The sequence below is a fragment of the Emys orbicularis genome, chromosome 3, assembly GCF_028017835.1.
Source record: "Emys orbicularis isolate rEmyOrb1 chromosome 3, rEmyOrb1.hap1, whole genome shotgun sequence".
Classification (NCBI taxonomy): Eukaryota; Metazoa; Chordata; order Testudines; family Emydidae; genus Emys; species Emys orbicularis.
In genome coordinates, this window is record NC_088685.1 from 183,674,778 (window position 1) to 183,695,445 (window position 20,668).

General features: G+C 42.6%; 1 protein-coding gene across 1 annotated transcript in view; it reads left to right on the forward strand.

Annotated features, from left to right (window-relative positions):
* Window positions 1–20,668, forward strand: part of PSME4 (proteasome activator subunit 4) — a 213,237-nt gene that overhangs the window by 112,655 nt on the left and 79,914 nt on the right. Inside the window, exons 21-27 of the mRNA XM_065400759.1 lie at window positions 2,068–2,123; window positions 6,004–6,060; window positions 6,337–6,392; window positions 6,475–6,573; window positions 19,192–19,254; window positions 19,430–19,525; window positions 20,240–20,371. Of these exons, the coding sequence (XP_065256831.1) occupies window positions 2,068–2,123; window positions 6,004–6,060; window positions 6,337–6,392; window positions 6,475–6,573; window positions 19,192–19,254; window positions 19,430–19,525; window positions 20,240–20,371 (559 nt within the window). The remainder of the gene's footprint in view (window positions 1–2,067; window positions 2,124–6,003; window positions 6,061–6,336; window positions 6,393–6,474; window positions 6,574–19,191; window positions 19,255–19,429; window positions 19,526–20,239; window positions 20,372–20,668) is intronic.

The following is a 20,668-nucleotide window of genomic DNA, read 5'->3' on the forward strand; positions in this document are numbered from 1 at the left end:
CACTCTGACACTGCTTGGAGAATATTCTACCGTTAAACACCAATAGGTGGTGCAGTACCCCATAAGTGGGAATATGCAGAGCCATCTTGAAGAACTCTGGTTATAAATAAGTAACCTTCATTTCTTTAATATTGTTAATATCTTCCAAATTGGAAATATCTATTAGAGAAATCTACACATCTGTTTTTAGAAGGATTTATGCTAATTAGCCAGCATTTTTCTAAAAATAGATTTTTCTATCTAGCACCATCAGTATCTTCTTTTAGAGGGAACGGCTATCTTACCTTAATGTTGGAGCTGCTCGGGAATCAATGTTAGTACCCAAACAAATCATTATAACTGGAACACCCATGTTAATATCAGTTCTTTTCATAGGGAAAAATAAATGAAAAGTTATTAGTATGGAAAAGTGTTTATTTTCAAGCTTCTTATTTAGTGCTTTTAGAAGCACAGACTGGAAAATAAAGTGAAAACTTTTTTTTTTTTTTTTGGTTAAATTGAGAGCTTTTAAAATTGAACTAAAATGTCTTCCTTTTTAATTGATTTGGGATTTAGATTAATGTGTAGATGTGAACATTACAAAAACAATTAAATCAGTCTGTTACCTACAATACTTTATTTTAGGATTTAGGATGTTGTGATTTTCCTGCAGTTGTTGTTGACATCCCCAGTACCTCACCTAATGTATTGATTGTAGCTCCCTGTTCTGTTTTAGGTATCAGTGATATCAATTATTGTTCTAGGGTAAATATAACCCTTAATTCTGGTCTTGGCGAGTAAACCTTTCAATCCACCAACTTAAATGTGGAGCTTTGTTTCATTTTATTGTGTTAGGACTATGTGTGCTGATGCTGGTGCTACATGTGTAAGCACTTCTTGCCAAGTGGGCAAACATCTATAACAATAAGAGACTGATATTGTTCCTCTTCTCAGTTTTCTAACTTTTTTTGCACCATTTCCACCGTTGACAAAGCCCTGGCTGGGATGATTTAGTTGGGAATTGGTCCTGCTTTGAGCAGGGGGTTGGACTAGATGACCTCCTGAGGTCCCTTCCAACCCTGATATTCTATGATACAATCCTCCATTCTACAGGAAAATTATATTTAGCAGTATGGACCGTTTGGTGATACTGTTCTTGCAACATGTTAGTGCAGTATTTATATAGCTCCTGAATTTCCTTGAAAAGTATCCTGGTGGTTTATCCTTCAGGGTTTGAATCCACTTACCCTTAGTGTCTATGATGTAGCTTTAGAAACAAAACAGGAAAGAAAATTTAATGTATATTCTAATGACTTGGTCTTGCCATTAGATACATTGGCATGCAATGTCACAGTCTGCTGTTTTATTTATGCAACCATGTGCAAAAACCACATCTTACAAGGACTAAGAATGCACAGCTAAAAATGTAGAGTAGAATCAAGTCATAACCAAATCATTATCTTGGTTAAGCTTTTCTTTATAAGAAAAAACTTGTCATGTAGATGTATTGTTCTGACTATTATGTACTCTCTTGGCATGGTTATTATTAGTGGTGGGCTTCAGAGACTAGCATTAACAGTTGGGCCTAGGCACTAGGCACACCATTTTCTTTATTTAAAGGAAGGACCACAGGTGTGGGGAAAAATAAGCTATTGAATTTATATATTCAGCCTTTCCTGAGACTCTTATTCAGTTCCCTGCTGTCTAGCAATCTGATTCACCTGCAATTAATCCAATAAATAGCTGTATCAGTGCCACTGTCCCTCATTGTCATGCCGATGTGAACATGCATCAGAAGAAATGAGTCATTTCTAACTCTTGTTAAATGGAACTCGATCAAGATTTTATACTCAAGGTGGCTTTGCCTTGGCTTTCACTCTCTCAAAAAAGGCAAACCACCTGACCAGTATGGATTCCTAGCTTTCAGAATGTTAAAGATAAATAACAAATAAAATTAGTAAATTAAGCCTTCTCGGTCATCCACTAGCATGAACCTTACTTTGTAAGTAGAAATTAGTTGTCAATAAAACTCATGTTGTTAGACAGATTTCCTTACCTTGTAATACAGTGTATTTTGTCTTTATGCAGGGTTCCAAGTTTGGTGTCTTTGGAAGAGACAAAACTTTACACTGGCGTTAACTATGGTAGGTCAATCCTAACTCTGTTAAATCAAGTCACGAGATAATTAATTTCATACTCTTATTGTTAAATGCATAGCCAATTGATTTGATTACATTTGTGGTTCATTATTAAAAATGTTTGAGACCAACTAACCAAGCTTTGCCAAACTTATAGTCTAAAGACAAAGCAGTACAATATAGAAAGGAAAGAGTTACCGTATATACTTGATCATAAGCTGGTTCGTTTATAAGCCGACCCCCCCCAAGATGGATAAGTAAAAATGGAAAAAATTTTATGACTTTCATAAGCTGACCCTATAATTCAGGGATCAGCAAACTTTGGCTCCCAGGCCATCAGGATAAGCCACTGGCAGGCCAAGATGGTTTAGCGTCTGTGGACATGGAGGTAAACCTAAGTAAACAAAGTGTTCTGGCGTGCCAGCTGCTTACCCTGACGGGCCGGGACAGCAACTGGTGGGGAAATTTTTTGGGGGGGAGAAGCTGGGGGTCAGGGGAGTAACCTGTGACCACCCCCCACGTGACCCCACCCTTAGCCCGGGACCCCCCCTCACTCTCCCCATCCCATTCCTTCCCACCTTATCGGGGGGAGGGCCAGGGGAGGATGTCTCTGGCCTGGCTAGAGCTGCTCCGGCATGCTGGGAAGTGCGGTCACAGCCTGCTCTGGCGGGCCAGACCGGGCGGTGCGGCCGCAGCATGTTCCAATGGGTTGGGCTGGGCGGCACGGCCGCAGCGTGCTCCAGCAGCGTGGCCACAGCCTGCTCTGGGGGACGGGGCCGAGCGGCATGGCTGCAGCCTGCCAGCCCCGGAGCTGCAGCTGCTTTGGAGGCTGGAGGGAGAGCAGCGTGGCCAGAAGTGGAGCGAGTCTGGCCCCACCTCTTCCCTTCTGGCTCTGCTGGCTGTGCTGCCTTTCCTTGCTCCCTCTGTTGGGGGGAGGGGCTGTGCCCCACCTCTCCCTCTCTATACCCGTTCATAAGCCGACCCCCTTCTCTGGTGCTTCCCTTTTTTACTAAATAAATTCGGCTTATGGACGAGTATATATGGTAATATGTTACCAGTCCTTCTTGGAAGTAGTCACAGCATGTAGTTCACCTTACACAGAAGCTGTGCTCCGAAATACGCTCCCAAAACTGCCTGTATTTATATTGTTACTGTTTATGAGCTAAAAACACTCTGTACATCATCCAGGACTAAAATTTACCAAATAAATGTGTACCTTATTTTTCCGGTATCATTTTTCCTTATTCTGTTTTTGGACACATTCCAAAACCAGTTGCCTGTGAAGGCACCTCCCAAGCTTGTACCAGGGCAGAGCATTCATGTGTCTTGGTTTTGACAAGTTCTGCATCCGTCTATGCGAAGTGCAGAATTGTGCTGTGCAGGATATTGTGGGCTATATACCTCAGCCTGAGTGAGCAGAATGCAATTCAGCATGACTTTGTGCTAACATTTATATAATGTTAATATAATGTGTAATACATATTGATATGGTGTGAAATACGTATAACTTATACTTTGGCTAACACTTTTTTATTGTTGCTGCACCTGCAAAGTATGTCCTGTTTGAGTGCCTAAGTGCACTGTGGTCCTGGTTATTTAGGGTGGTGATCAGTCCTGTATATTTCAGAGAACCTGTCTATCTGTGTGTAGTTGGGGTGGAGTTTGAGATCAGTTGGACCAGTAGCAGTTACAACAGTTGGTACAGAGAATGGAAGGAAGACTTCAGAAAAGCCTGGCAACGCTTAGGCCACATTGAAAAAGCCATGACTCCCAGAAGGGGAAATCGGAAGCCTTAGTTATCATATTAGTAAAACATAAAAAATATTCCAGAAGTTTACTAAACGGGGCAGATATTCAGACTGAATACGCTACTTACAAACAAAGTTACATTTAATTGTCTTTTTATAGTAAATGATTGGCATGTGAGACCTGAGTCTCTGCCATGTGTACCCTGAGCTCTGAGATTGCATAGCTGTGAGGGAGAAGAGCAGCTAGTATATAGGTGTCTATCATGTAGCCCAGTAGTTCATAACCTCTTCCTTTTCATGTCTCATAATTTGGGTGCTTCTCAGCTTCAAGTCACACCAAGACTTGTGCCAAGTCTTGTATTTAGCTGTCTTAGGCACTTGAGGGGTCCTTGGGACCAACTGGGAAATATTTGTATTATTTCTTCAATATGGTGCATGCCTACGTGTGTGTATTTATGATGGGTTATGCTATGGAGTTAGATCAAAAGAAGTTGTTAAAGGAACCAAGCAGGAGAGGTAAAACGGTGACTCGGATAAGAAGCCTTGAAGAAACAATGGTGAAGCTGTTTATTGGGGAATATGTTCTACCTGACTACAGCCAGGCTAAGAATGGCTTACTCTTCACAAGTCTCAGCCTTACATCAAAAGGAAGATAACAAATCATTAGAGGACCACAGAAAAGGGTTGAGGTTGAATGAGTTGTCAGAGGCTGCCTAGGGAGTCAGCAAGACCTGACAGGAGACACACACAGACTGAGAGAGCATGCTGCGAGCAGGACAGTCTGCTTCTCAGAACCCAGAGATGGAGGTTAACCTGGCTGAGGAGAGCTTACAAAGGTAAAGGGAAATGTGTATAGGAAGTACTGATATCTGCATTTTACAGATGAGGAACTGAGGCGCAGAGAAACTGAGTTGCACAATGTCACACTACAGGCTTCTTGTATAACAGGGATTTGAGCCCAGGTCTCCTTCTTGCAGCACTTCTAAAAGGATTAACCTGGCACGTGAAAGATTCTTGTCAGAGGTGGAGCTCCTCTCTTTGAATAAAACTTTATCTCCAACCACTGTCCTCAGTGCTTGAAGGGATGGGAAGTTCTTTCTCTTTCTTCCTTCTACCATTCCCATTGCCTGGATTGGCAAAGTGCTACTTTCCCCTCCCCTCCCCTCCAAGCAACCAAAGAGAATAGAAATTCCAATCTCTCCCCTTCTTAATTGCTTGAAGGATAAAGTCCCACCCCTCAAGCATTCTGCTCTTCTTTCCCACCCCAGTCAGTGTACTCTTCAGAGCTTGTGATATGATGGGCACTCTGCACCACTCTGACGTTGCACAGAACCAAACTCCTATTTTTGCTCTCCCTCATCTTAGGCAAAGCACTTGTCCACTACTAACTCTGCCTAAGGGTATGTCTACACTGCAATAAAAGACCCGTAGCACAGCCATTACTCAGGTTGCAGTATAAAAATTGCAGTATAGATGTTTGGGCTCCGACACCCCGCGAGGGGGTTGGGTCTCAGAACCTAGGCTCCAGCCCAAATCCAAACATCATCACTCTTTTTAGCTCAGCAGCCTGAGCCCCGCGAGCCTGAGTCAACTGACCTGGGCTCTGAGACTCGATGCTGCAGGTTTTTTATTGCAGTGTAGATGTACCCTGAGTGGCAGAACAGAAGCATGTCCCAACCTGCATGGGACTGTAAACCATTTTTGCCCCTTTGCTTGAAGAACCATTATTGTACTCATTTAGTGAACAAGGTTGATGAACTTGAAAGATGTCCTGTCCAGTATTTGGTCTGACAGATGGTGACTGCAACATAGGATTTCAGCGTGATGTGGAAAACTGAGTGGGGTACCCCATGACTTTGGCAGAGAGATGCTAAAGACTGTTTCTATTAAAGTTGTATGTGTGTGTATATAAAAATATAATAATTTTTCCAAAGTCTTTTTATATCACCCTTATAGAGTCCCATACCTCATGATTTGAGGTATGTAAAGAAACTTTAATCTGTTTTTGAGCTTTTGCATGTCACAGTCTGAGTTTCCATTAATTATTTTTTTCAATTAAGCTTCTCTGTATTTTATAACACTGTGTAACTTAGCGAATATACTTTATATATAATGAATATTCTTATTATCTTGTGTAGATGTATCGAGAGAGAACCACAGAGAAACCATGGCTAGGGTCATAAGGAAACTGCTGCGTAAGTACATTTTTGTCTCTCTCTCTCATTCCTGTATTTAGTTCATATGCAAAGATTTGCTTTAAATGTTGTCAGTTTATTGGGCTTTTAAATCTAATATCAATATTGTAGAGCAAAGCAAAGAGGCAAAATCTGTTGTCATGAATTGTATGACAACATAAATGCCACAAAGTTTTGAGCTTCACAAGTAGATAAAATATTTCATTGAGTGTAGTTAACTCTTTGACCTGAGCTTCATATCAGATAACACACTTTTTGTTTCCATTCCAATGGTAGACTATATACTCGACAACTCAGAAGATGATACCAAGTCCTTGTTTCTAATCATAAAGGTATAATAGTAATTTTTATATGTTTTATTTTAATTTGAACGGGTTGACTTGTTTTACATAATGTAAAACCGTTTGTTTCTAGATCATTGGTGATCTCTTACAATTCCAAGGGTCTCACAAGCATGAGTTTGACTCCCGGTGGAAGAGCTTTAACTTAGTGAAGAAATCGATGGAGAACAGGGTCAGTATCTTGTTTACATAGTTTAGTTAGGAAAAAACAACTTTTTTTAAGTTTTAGTTTTGGCTGTTTTTTTGCCTTAATGTCTTAATGGAACTCTGCATGCATTCCTAGTGAAATTGATATAAGTTACAGTGGGCTGATGTATCTTTAGAATATTTTTATGTTACAATCAGTGCCCTTTTTCGAAAGGTTTCAAAGCACTACAAATGTTAGTTAAGCCTCATAACATCCCTTTTTATATACTGAATATTAATGCTATTAATGATAGATCTTTATGTTAATTTTCTAGTCACTAAGAAACTACATGCTGGGATTTTTTATTTTGGTGATTTAACTGCATGGAAATAATACAGTCCTTGGATGTTAAGTTGCTGCTATTGCTAGCACTTGTGAAGCACTAATGATGTTAGAACCATAGATGCCAATTAAGTTGAGAAGCATACAGGAACCAAACTCCTCTCCCTTTGTTTAAATAATATTTAGCACTTCTCATCGTTAGATCTCCAAACACTTCTTAAAAGTGGGTAAACATTAATATCTACATTTTACAGGTTGAGAAATTGAGGCATGGAGAGTTTAAATGAGTTACCCAATGTTATGAAAAGTGAAATCTAGATTATTGATCATGGCTGCTGAGGTAGAGAGCAGAGAAGGCAATCTTTGAGGTAGTTAAGTCCTCACACATTTAAAGCAATAAAGATAAGGACCAAGATCTTAAATTGGGCCAGCAGCAAATGTACAGCATGATCATTAGTGAGAATGTGCTCTTGTCAGTCAAGTCCCCCATAGACACCCACACCAGTAGCATGTGGCTACTGCATGTTAAACCATCTGTAGGTTGCATCTAATCTTTTGCATTAGTTCATGAGAGAGCATCCTGAAATAACTTAAGGCGATATTGTTTTGAGGTGGCAAAGGTGTTAGATAGCAGTATGTGACAGATTTGGCAGTTTCAGTGGAAAACCATATTGAATTAAAATTAAATATTTTGGAGTCCATTGTATTAAAGGGAAAGATTATGTATTATTGTGGGCCTGCACGGTCATAGGACTATATTGAACAATGCGGCAAACAATCATGATCTTTTGGGACAATACCTGTCAAGTGGAATTCCTGGGAAGTAGCTTGGGGGAGATGAATGCAAATGCCCTCCACTGGTTATGCAGAAACCCAGCCTTTTGAAGCTATGCCCTGAGGAGAGAACCATTGTCTGCTGATTACCTGCTCCCAAAGGTTGGAGATCAGAGGCCCAATCTGTATAAAGAAACAGGCTGGTCTGCACAATTGGGGTGCTTGTTCTGAGCTGAGGCTATTATGAACTTGAAGCCACAGAAAAAACCCTTTGGTGAGGTTTGAAAGATTAACTCTGATTGGAGCCCCTCCTGGAGTTGGAGGGAGGGTGATCTCTGAAAAACTAATTAGCATGCACATAGGTTCTTGTATTGTTTTTAATATGTTTCTTCTGTAATGCTTTCACCTTAAGAATAGATGTGCTTGCTTAGAAAGGTCAGTGTGGTAACTTATAACCATAGCCTCTGAGTAGAAAGCAAAGTGTGGACGCAGGCCTGTCTAGGTAGTCTGGCTTGCTGGGAACTGAGCAGCCTGGAAAAACCCTGGTCAAGAGGAAGAGAGATGCAGGTCTCGACCCAATAGAAATTACTGCTCAGGAGCTGGGAACCTAGAGTGGATTCCTTTGCTGGACCGCAGAGGGGAAATACAGGTGCAGTTGCCCCAAACTATGACATAGTAGTTAAGTCTGTATTCGAGCATGTAGTCTCCTAGTTCGCCCAAGGCCTTTCCAACCACTACAGCTATTTCTGTGTTTTGAGTAGTGAAGTATTCACCAGGAACCTGAGATTGCATGCTACCTTGATAACTGGGGGTGGGGGCAAATGCACTCAACATAGTTTTATTAATTCTTCAAGGATTCCCCTTCCTATCAACAATCACTGCTGCTTTAACTGGATTCGGTTAGAGCCAGCTGCTCTTCATCCCCAAAGTGACTCTTTTCAGGATTTATATCCACTTTGTCTCAGTTTAGTTAGTCTCAGTTTAGTTAGGTCTACAGGACACTGTGGAGGGAAAGGGTTCTCCCCCTGTGGTTGCTGGCACTACCAGCTGCTATGGCTGACCATGGTAAATCCCTGGGCTTTAAGAACTGCCGACTCTGTGTCTTACTGCTTTCCTCATGAAGCAGTAATAAGGCCAATCTCTGACCCTGAACTATAGGCACCTGGATCCTCAGGAGACTGGTGGCTGTTGAAATCTGCCCTGGCTTCATCATCAAAACTAGCAAAATGTTCATTCAGTCCTCTGGCTTCCTCATCTGGGAAGCAGAGAAATGGATCAGACTCAGAGCGCAAAAGTCTCCTAAGGAGAAGAGGTGAAGATCATCACCCTCCCTGGATCAGACTTCAAGGTTGCATAAGACTACCATGCAGTTGGACATTAAGGGTGCCTCAAAACGTAGGAATAGTTCCCTAAGCACGAGAGCCCGTACCAGCTGAGTGGACCTAGCCATAATACAGGTCCTACCTGATGCTGTCGTGGCTGTTTTAGCCTTCTCATTATTGAGGTAGTCAGAAAAAAAGATAGCCCAGTACCGGGTAGAAGCTTGACTGCAGTGCTGGTCATTCTATTGCCACCAGCTCCAGCGCAGTTACTGCTAAACCAGTCTGTTGGTGATCAAGTGCTTTGGGCCATGCTGACATGGCTGACACCTGTGCAGCTACTGGAGCTGCATTCACCCTGATGCTGTCCAGATTTCTGGACCCAGGGACTTTGATGCTTCCACTGTCTGGTCAGGTTCCCCCTAGACCCACAGGTTGAGCACCATCCTTCCCAGAGGATTGTTTCTGACTCAAAGGAAAGCCATTAGCCATCCCTGGTCAGGTCCTGGTACCCAGCAGTATCAATCATCTGGGGGATAAGAGGCATGTACCTGTGGCGGAGGGCAGAACCAACCCAGCCCGGTACTGGGATCACTGGGACCAATCATCGTGGGGCCTGGTGCTATATGATCCTGGCATGTGGGCCCCCTGGGGACTGCAGTACTATCCAGGACCAGCCTCTTCACCACACTTATGAGGCAAACAATCACCCCTGTGCCAAAGACTGGACCTGTCCCTGCAGCATCCCTGCGACCAGGAGTAGGCGGCTCCAGTGCAGCAGATCCAGTGCAAGGGTCAGATAATACTGGCCACGAGCTCTTCTAGATGATGCCCTTGTTCCAGAACAGTCAGCTGCCACTCTTGAGGACTAGAAGATTTTCCAAGACCTCATGGGACATTGGTATCAGTGGCCTTAGAGATACCTATGCAGGTGGTGTGGGATATGCCACACAAACTCCTCAATATCCTGTACTTGGTACTGGGACTCATAGTGATCCTGATTTACAAGGGGCTATTGGAGCCCATGAAAGCCTTATGGCAGACACCAGCATCACTGGCACTGACATCCAAATGGACAGCTAGGTGGTACCAGGTCCTGGCTACTGGATACGAACAGAGTTCTATTTGCATCCAGTACCAGTGGCCAATGAGCATTCCCGTTAGAGCGGCCAGAAATTGACCTCTAAAGATGAGACAGTGAAGCACTTAAAACGTGGTGGCCAGAAATCCTACTCCACTTCGAGCTTCCAGATGAGGATCTTGAACTACCAGGTGGCCTTGGCAAAATGCAACCACATCAGCTGCCTGTATCTTACAGCTGTTTGACAGGCTGCCACACGATTGCAGGGCTGACTTCCAGTCTAGCTGGCGAAAGGTCATGTGGTGGCCAGAACTGCGTTGCAGGCAGCTTTGGACATGAAGGCGATGGCAACAACAGTTGCAATGCTCCGCTCCTCCTGGCTGGCTTTGGCAGGTATATCTGAAGAATTTCAAACAGTTATTGAGGACCTGCCACTTGAGGGCTGCTCACTCTTCCACAAGAAGACTGACGAAGCAATGAGATCTGTCATAGGGTCCACTCACCACAGGTGGTGCCTCTTCCCGGCCGCTCAGGGACTAACTCTTTCCAGTTCCAGGGCCCCCTTCTGCTGCCGCTCTCTCTCTCTCTGCAACTTCAGGGGCTCCTTCTTTGTGACTTGTCCCTCCAGCCAGGTCACTGTGTGTTTCCTCCTGATGGGGTATCAAAGTCCTTCCTTATTAGCAGTCTTCTCATTCATTGCCTATGACGGGATCCCCGGGGTGCAGCCTGGACTCTGGTATCCCTCTCATTCTGTGATTCTGTGTGTAGAGAGGGTTCATCGGGGTTCGTCCCTCTCCGGGGAGGTGGGGAACCACACCGCCTCCTTAAACTGTATCAAGCCACAAACCTCTTGCAGGTATTGCACTTGCACAGACATCCACAGGCAGGGACACACCCAACTGAGTTACATGAATGCTTTCTCAGCCACTCGTGAACCAACAAGAGAGAGGCTCCAGCTAATTCCCCCCCACACACACACTTCCTCAGACTTGCACCCCCAGAACTGTACCGTCTTGCACTGGTCAGAAGCCTAGTCAGTGTAAGTTCATTCCCCAGTCCGCCTCTCCCTCAATGTGGAGAGGACACACACTAGCCTTTGTAAACTGAGCTGAGATTTCCCAAGCACTTCAAACAAAACACACTGTTTTAGGTAAAATATAAAACAGATTTATTAGCTACAGAAAGATTGATTTTAGGTGATTAGAAGTAGCAAGTGTGAAAATCAAAGTTGGTTGCCTAAGAAATAAAAATAAATTCGTAGTCTTGAGTTCTGTAAACTAAACAGGATTTGAATCAAGCAGTGTCTCGCCCTGACAGATAGTACAAACAGATTACAGAACCTGAATATACAGGATGAAACCCTTTCCTGGCCTGGACCACCCTTCCCTTGTTCAAAGTCTTTGTCCTCCATGTGTTGAGTTGGGCAGGGGGAGTGGCCAAGTGATGATGCTGGAAAGATCTTTTGACATGGGGATCAGGCAGTCCAAATTGGTCAAGCAGTCTCCATTGTCTACATGTTCTCTCTGAGAAGTCATCTGGGATAGCCCTTGGGAGAGTGGCAGGGCTGGCCCACAACATTTTGGCACCTGAGGCAGGGAGCTCAACCCCCTCGCTTGGGCCAAAACTTTGAAAGGTCTCAATTCTGCCTTCTTCCTGTTCTACTCCTCTCATGGTACTGCTCTGCTACCTACCCCAATAAAGGAGAACTAACAACTTAAAATGCCTTGTTCAAAAATTTTAAGGTTTCAGAGTAGCAGCCGTGTTAGCCTGTATCCGCAGGAGTACTTGTGACACCCTTAGAGACTAACACATTTATTTGAGCATAAGCTTTCATGGGCTACAGCCCACTTCATCACATGCATAGAATGGAACATATAATAAGAAGATATATATACATACAGAGAACATGAAAAGGTGGAAGTTGCCATACCAAGTCTAAGAGGCTAATTTATTAAAACGAGCTATTATCAGCAGGAGGAAAAAAAACTTTTGTAGTGATAATCAAGATGGCCCATTTTAGACAGTTGACAAGAAGGTGTGAGGATACTTAACATGGGGAAATAGATTCAATTTGTATAATGACCCAGCCACTCCCAGTCTCTATTCAAGCCCAAGTTAATGGTATCTACTTTGCAAATTAATTCTAGTTCACAGTTTCTCGTTGGAGTCTGTTTTTGAAGCTTTTCTGTTGCAAAATTGCCACCTTTAAGTCTGTTACTGAGTGACCGGAGAGGTTGAAGTGTTCTCCTACTGGTTTTTGAATGTTATGATTCCTGATGTCAGATTTGTGTCCATTTATTCTTTTGCATAGAGACTGTCTGGTTTGGCCAATGTACATGGCAGGAGGGCATTGCTGGCACATGATGGCATATATCACATTGGTAGATGTGCAGGTGAACGAGCACCTGATGGCGTGGCTGATGTGATTAGGTCTTATGATGGTGTCACTTGAATAGATGTGGACAGAGTTGGCATCGGGCTTTGTTGCAAGGATAGGTTCCTGAGTTAGTGTTTTTGTTGTGTGGTGTGTGGTTGCTGGTGAGTATTTGCTTCAGGTTGGGGGGCTGTCTGTAAGCGAAGACTGGTCTGTCTCCCAAGATCTGTGAGAGTGAGGGATCGTCTTCCAGGATAGGTTGTAGATCTTTGATAATGCGCTGGAGAGATTTTAGTTGGGGGCTGAAGGTGACGGCTAGGGGCGTTCTGTTATTTTCTTTGTTGGACCTGTCCTGTAGTGGGTAACTTCTGGGTACTCTTCTGGCTATGTCAATCTGTTTTTTCACTTCAGCAGGTGGGTATTGTAGTTTTAAGAATGCTTGATAGAGATCTTGTAGGTGTTTGTCTCTGTCTGAGGGATTGGAGCAAATGCAGTTGTATCTTGGAGGTTGGCTGTAGACTATGGATCGTGTGGTATGTCCTGGATGGAAGTCCTGGATGGAATTTTAAGTAACACTTAACTTTCAAACGCCTGAACAGCAAATGTAACTTTTCTTATCTGCATAGTAAACACTGGTATTTTTATCTGTTTGAATAATCAAAGTGGTGCTTTCGGTGCCCTCTTGGTTGCAAAGATTTGAACTGCTTCCTGCTGAAGGTCCACTGTCTGGGCCAGCTCATGCTGTATTGAGATGGTTGCAAGGCCGACCAGCCTCTCCGGTGTCATTGTGGAGCGTAGATGTGTTTTTACTAACTTCAGGTTGGAGAAGCTGCGTTCTCTACTGACAACTGTTACAGGAAGTGTTAGAAGTATGCGCAGAGCAACAAAAGCATTTGGAAAGAGGGTGGTCATCTTATTTGTGCACATATATTCCAGAACAGCCTTTGGAGTTGATCCTGCTGAAATGTATCTTGAAAGGGCTTTCAGTTCATCACCTAAATCACTTGCATCAATATCGCGCATGTCATCATGTGGCAACACTGTCTCTAGTGCCCTGCATTGCTGGTGTAGGTCTTCTTCGGGTATCGTGAGGAGTTCTGGAATATCATACAACATCCCAAATATACTGCTGTGTTCCTTGAGCTGCATAAACGTTCTTCAACTGAATGTATTGCACAATCTAGCACCTGGTTAAAGAATTCAACTATGAATTGTTGTTTGGGGTCTCTTATGGGATTATCCCGTGCCTCGTAATCAAAATGTCGTCTTCTTCGGTGACTCTTGTATTCTTGAATGAGTGGGAAAATAGCTTCAGTGTGAAGTTCCTCTGCCAACTTCTGTGCACTCTTCAGAACATTTTAAAATCCCTCATCTGACCGGTAAGACTGTAGGTATGACTTTGCTTTGTCCAGTTGTTCCATTGCTCCAGATATATCAAGGTCAACACCTTTGAGTCTCTTGCTTACAACATTTATTTCAAACAATATGTCATGCCACAACACTAAGCCACACAGAAATTTGAAGTTACGTATGTTTTTGGTGATTCCATTTCCCTCTGCCATCCATGAGTTGATGCAGAGAAAAATACATAGATGCTTTGAATTACATTAAAAAATTCAGCAGCCTCACAGGAAGCTGATGCTGCATCACTGACCACCAAGTTCATGGAATAAGAACTGCATGGGACAAAAAAACCGTGAGGGTTTAACTCTTGGATCCATGTCTGCACTCCTCTGTTCTTTCCTCTCATGTTGGCACCATTATCGTAGCCCTGACCTCTCATGTCAGCTATTGCAATTCCCGTATCTTCCAGCTTTTTAAGAAGCACATTTGTCATACCAGCTCCTGTAGTATCATCAGTGTCAATAAATTCTAGAAAATGCTCTCTGACAGTCACCATTGCAGGGACATTTTCACTAGGTTCTGTTGTTGTTGTTACAAAATGCACCATTAAAATAATTTGTTCCGTATGGCTGGTGTCAGGTGTGCAGTCCAGAATAACAGAGTAATATGTTGCTGACTTCATATTACATGTTGATGTTGCCACAATCTTCTGTTTGACTTTTGTTGCCAGTAACTGTGTGATCTCATTTTGAATTGTTTTTCCAAGGTAGTGGTGTGTGTACATTTCTTGGGTGGTGACTCTTCTTAGATGTTCCTGGAGTACAGCATCAAACTCAGTCATCAGCTCCACAATTTTAAGGAAGTTTCCATTGTTTGGCACATACAGTTGATCTGAAGTGCCATGCAGTGCTAGGTTTTGGGTAGCAAGCATTCTCACAATGGCAGTGAGCCTTTTCAGAACATTTTGCCAGTAAAGAGATTCTGATGCAATCTTTTCTTGATGCTGATCATCTATGGTGGCCTTTAACCTTAGTCTCATATCAAGCTCCTTCCACCTATGGAATGCTTTCTGGTGATTTGCTGCCTTCTCATGGCATGCCAGATTTCTAGCCATATTTTTCCAGTCCTTTGTTCCTGTAGAACCCAATGTGGCTGGAACATTAGACTAGAAGAGCTTGTAACAAAAACAGTATGCAGCATTTTGGGTTTTTGAGTACATAAGCCATGGCCTCTCCACTTTGTCACCATTGGGGATTTCACGCTAGTAATGTGTTGGATGGAAACTTCTATTTTCATTGTCTTTGGGGAACATGAAGTTTTTCATTTGCTGTGGCCCATGCAGTACAAGCAGTACAAGGAAGTCCCTCAGGCTACTGCTAAAGTGGGTCCACCATTCTGGATCATCTAGACTTAAGGAACTAAACTCAGCAGCAGCTGTTTTTTGCGCCTCCACCACACTCTTCTCTGATCTACACTTTTCTTCAGGAATGTGCATGGTTACATCCATTTGAGATGGAGATATGGATGCTGCAGTAGCTGCCAGGTCACCTGCACTTTGACTAACTGGAAGATCAGGCATCTCCTCACCACTCACATCCTCACTGGGGCCGGAAGGCTCACCGTGAACATTTGTGTCTATGTATCTCAGGAGAGCGCCTTCCTGCTTAGATAGAAAAGCTTCCTTTGCTGTCTTTCTTTTTCTGATTGCTGCCCCAGAGGTGGTCCAGAGAGGCTACACAATTCAGTTCTTCCGTCTCCACAACCAACCTTCTTCCCCATCCCTCTTCAGGGACCTGTCCCACGAATGTTTGCTTTGACAAGAGATGCAGTCCCTTGTTTTGGATGCTATGCGGGAGGTTTCCCCTCAGCAGAAGGGAAAGGAGTTCTATACAGGGTACTTACTTAGTCCCTAAAAGATGGGGTTTCATCCAGTGTTAGACCTCAGACCACTGAACACCTATAACAAGAAACACAGGTTCAAGATGGTCTCCCTTGGCGTCAGTTATCCCCTCCCTAGATCAGCAAGACTGGTATGTTGCCCTTGACCTCAAGGATACGTAGTTTCACAGTGCAATACACCCGGCGCACAAGTGCTTCCTGAAGTTTGTGTTGAACAACAATCATTACCAATTCTGGGTTTTGTCCTATGGGTTCTCTGTGGTGTCCCGTGTGATGGTGGCCTATCTGAAAAGGATGAGTATCCAGGAGTTTCCATACTTAGATCAGGGGTTCTCAGGGCAAATTTTTTGGTGGCCTCAGAGTGGCGCTCATATTTGGTGACTCTCATATTTTTTCCTAAAATACTTGGGGGCTGGAGCTTGAAGCCCTGTGTCCAGATCCCAAAGCCCCACAGACGGGTGATGGTGCCTGGGGATGGAGCCTGAAGCTGTGTGGCTGGAGCCTGGGGCCTGCTGCCACGCACCCGGAGCCCTTCAGCCCTGCTGTCCCCACCTCCGCAGGGCTGAAGCACAAAGCCTGAGTCCCACTGCCCCAGGGAAGGTGGGGAACTCACTGCCTGCCTGCTCCACCAGTGTTGTGTCCCAGGTTTCTCTGGAGGGGGGCAGGGTCCAACCCCTGCTGGCAACCCTAGCAACCAACACCAAGGTCGTGCATCCAGGAGCAACTGGGAGGGGCCACTACTTTGCCACTCTTCTCCTCCCCCTCCCCCATCACTGCCCAGGAGGTTGTGACCACATGGGGCCATGGTGGCCGCATTTGAGAAAGCTGACTTAGATGACTGGCTGGTCAGGGACCACTCAGAATATAAGGTCTGGATCAGAATCATGTCCATTTTCCGGCTGTTCACCTGCTGATGAATAAAAAGAAATCCATTTTCATAGGGATAACTTCATAATATCACCCAGAATTCATAAGCTGTACAGATGGACACCCGAAAATCTCTTCTGGTTCCCCAGAGGAATTTGTGCAATATTCTATTTTTAAAATTACGCCAACATCTCCTATTCTGATACACAAACAAGGATGTAAACAAAGAGTCATGTTAGTTTCAAACTCCATTAGATACAAAAGGGAAGAAGTTTGCTAAACAATAGAGTACTTTCTTAGCCTCTTAAAGGGCATAATGAAATAAAAATGCTTCATAATCCTGCCTATTGAACTGGAAGATAAGGATGCAGTAAATCACTATATATAGGCAGTCTCCCATCTTCCACATGGGTTTTGTTTGTAACAAAATGGCAGCAACACTATTAACCTCTTGATATTAGATTGATCAGAAGTTCCATCTAAGATACTAAAGCCATATTTTCACTAGAGATTTTCTGAAACTTTCACATCCTTGCTCTAGCAAATGCAGAAACCAGATTTTTGCGCTTAAATGAGGAGACAGTCACAACACTATGCAAAAGTGCCCTTTACATGGGGCTCTATGTCATATATGCAGTAAAAGCAACTGTTTTCCAGAAGAGGTCATTATCAGAATAAGTTGTAAGGAATTACAAAAGCAAATTTCATTCATAAACATAGCTCTGATGCAGAAACAAAGGGCCTGATTCTCCTTGGCACTAATGTCTCTTTATATCACTCTGGCAATGTAAAGGGGCATACATGTATTCTCACGTTAATCTTAGTCCTACTGCAAGGCCTTCTTACTATGTCAAAGTCTTGTAAAGGAGCCCTAGTATAAAAGTGTATCAAGTCCAAATTTCTTTGTTGGGTTTCTTAGTAAAGTCATAAAGCAAGGTTCTGCAACAGATTGGTTTGTGGTACTGGCAATAAATAAACCATGAATGTCAAAATAGATTCTGACACTGAGTGCATCATAAACACTGCTACAAATACCAAAAGTTTGGTAACTGCTTAATGTTAAAATTAAAAACTGTTTAATATAGTGAGCACAATCTGACCCCCAATGGCAAAACAAAACTGGTGTATCTGTGTAAGGGTATGTCTTCACTACCTGCCGTATTGGTGGGTAGCAATCGATTTATCCGGGATCGATATATCACGTCTCGTTAAGACGCGATATATCGATCCCCGAACGCACTCACCGTCGACTCCGGAACTCCACCAGAGCGAGCGGCGATAGCACAGTCGACGGGGGAGCCACGGCCGTCGATCCCGCGCCGTGTGGACCCCAGGTAATTCGATCTAAGATACTTACACTTCAGCTACGCTATTCACATAGTTGCGTATCTTAGATCGATCCCCCCCCTCCCCCCAGTGTAGACCAGCCCTAAGAACAGATCTCCCCCATAGAGTTTGAAATAGAATTTCCTGTTGCACTATGTGGACTTGTGTTGAAGAACAGTCTGTAAATGTTATTATCAAATGGGTATATAAGTTGTTTACTGAACAAAATCGTTTACTGAACAAGATGTTTAATGTACTGGGATACCTTGCAGATAGAACACCATTGATTTTTATCCGACATGCCCAAAAAACTTTGTCACCAAATGCAAGCACCAGCCCATGAGAATGGTTGAAGAGGTGATGTTGAGACTTCAAAATGCAAGAGTATTATCAGTTTTGCATGCAAGCCAAGGGTTTTGGCAGGTCTGACTTGATAGGAAGTGCAAAACTGTTCACCTTTTAAGTCCCATTTTTAGTAGATATGTTTAACTGACTTTCCTTTGGGATTGCCTCATCACCTGAGGTATACCACGCCTCATGTCCCAAATCTTTGAAGATGTGGATGATGTGGCAGAACTTGATTATCAGTTGATGTTGGGCAAAAATAATCAACACCACAATGAGAGCAAGCAATGTTCTGTAGCATACCAAAGAAGATCATCTTAAATTGATCATAAACAAATGCCAGATTTCTTTGACTAAAGTTAGTTATGAAGGGCACATGCTAAGTTCAACTGAGCATGAGCTATAAACTTTTATGTATTGAGGCATAAGCCAGCTTCAAATTGCTGAGGGGTTAGGGAAAAATCTTTCATTATGAACTGGTAATTGTGGTAGATAGATACAGTCTCTCTTCTACCTTCTAAAGCATACCTTGCTGGCCATTGTCAGAGACCAAACACTAGACTAGATGGGTCACTGGTCTGATTCAATATGGCAATTTCTATTTTCTTAAGAAAGTTGAGGGCAGTTGTACAAATATCTAAGCAAATTCATGCCATGATTAACACTGTGTAATAAACAAGTGATATACAAGAGTACTGTATGAGACTGGTCATTGTTTCTTATCTCCAGATATATGACATGGGCCAGGGTTATAGTTTCACTCCATCACATGACATGGATCAATATCCACTCACACCAGTTGTCACTGTGCCAGAAGTTTTTTTTAAAAATCCTTTGTATAACTGAAGCCCAACAGTCAGAATGTCTCGCTGTAGAATCGGCTGATAATATATATATTGAGTATCGAAAATGTAAGAGGCGAGAGTTCATATTTACATTGCTAAAGTCAGTGTTGAGATTTGAACCAAATTACTCTGATTTTTTCCTTGCAGCTTCGAGGAAAGAAGCAGCATATTCGAGCCTTGCTCATTGACAGAGTCATGTTGCAGCATGAGGTGATGCACATTTCTGTACTGCCAATTTTTACTCACTACTATACTAGGAAATGTCAATCTGTAACATCTTATTTAACTAAAAGCATTCTCAATCTCTACAGTAACTTTCCTCTCTTAGATTTGTAAAATTATCAATAAAGCCTGTCTCTAATTGGGATTTTTCTACTTCCTTTAGCTGAGAACTCTAACTGTTGAAGGCTGTGAATATAAAAATATACACCAAGACATGATCAGGGATCTTCTGTGTTTGTCTACAAGTTCCTATGGTCAGGTAAGAATATGTCTTCTATGCTAAATTAATGCAGTCATGCGCTACATTTATTGAGCTTATTTTCAACTTGATATTTGCAGTGAAATGTAACATAATATAGCTTTTAATTCCTTGGTAAAATTCAGTGTCACAGTATCTTTGTTTTTTATTTCAGGCTTCAGTAATGTATGAAACATTTAATTACTCACATAATTCTTTCCAGGTTAGGAAATTCCAGTCCTGGTTAGGCCCAAAATTTGACTGACTTTTGAAATTTGCAAAAGTGAGTTTTGTCCAATGAATTCAAGACTTGCTAAAGTCAATAGCAGCCGCACACACTCATCCAAAACCAGAATTGGGCCCATAGACTCTTTTGAGTTATTTATTAAACTTTAATCTCATTTGTATTAAGTGTTTCAAAAATGTGCCAGGTTGACAGCTGTGGAAACTAAAGTCTTCAGTTCACAGAACAGATGCATCATGGGCCATGGCAAGACAAGCTACTCCACACCATACTCCCAGTGTGCCTAAAACCTAATTTGGAGAAATCGCGAGGATAGTTGAGCCTCCATGCCCACTGCTGCTAATCTTTTAAAATAAAACAGGCTAAATTTCTGTGCACTGACTCACCTTCCTAAGACCTGCACATTAGTAATTGAAGAGAATTTGGATATCACTGCTTTGTATATCCTTTTGTGTACTTGAAGATCTGAGGTAATGCTTGTCTTTCTACAGGTCAGAAATAAAGCTCAGCAAGCATTCTTCACAGCACTGGGAACATACAACTTTTGTTGCAGAGATGTCATTCCTTTGGTTTTGGAGTTTTTGCGGCCAGACCGACACGATGTTACTCAGCAGCAGTTTAAAGTACTATCTCAGTTACTTAATTTCAGATCTGTCTCCAGTTTGTGTGTAAAAATTTTATGGTTAAAATACATGTGGTATGGTGTAAAGATTTTATTAGCATGACTTTGGGATGGTTGAATTACTCGTGAATAGCTAACCCTAAAGTGACTTAGGCAGTCATCCCAAAAAAGTGCCCATAAAAATATTTTTATACCATACCCCACCTTCATGAATATACTTGATTTCATCAGGACTTCAGGAATTATGAATGCTTTATGCTAATAGCTGTTCACTTTTATTTCCCAATTAAAAGAAAAA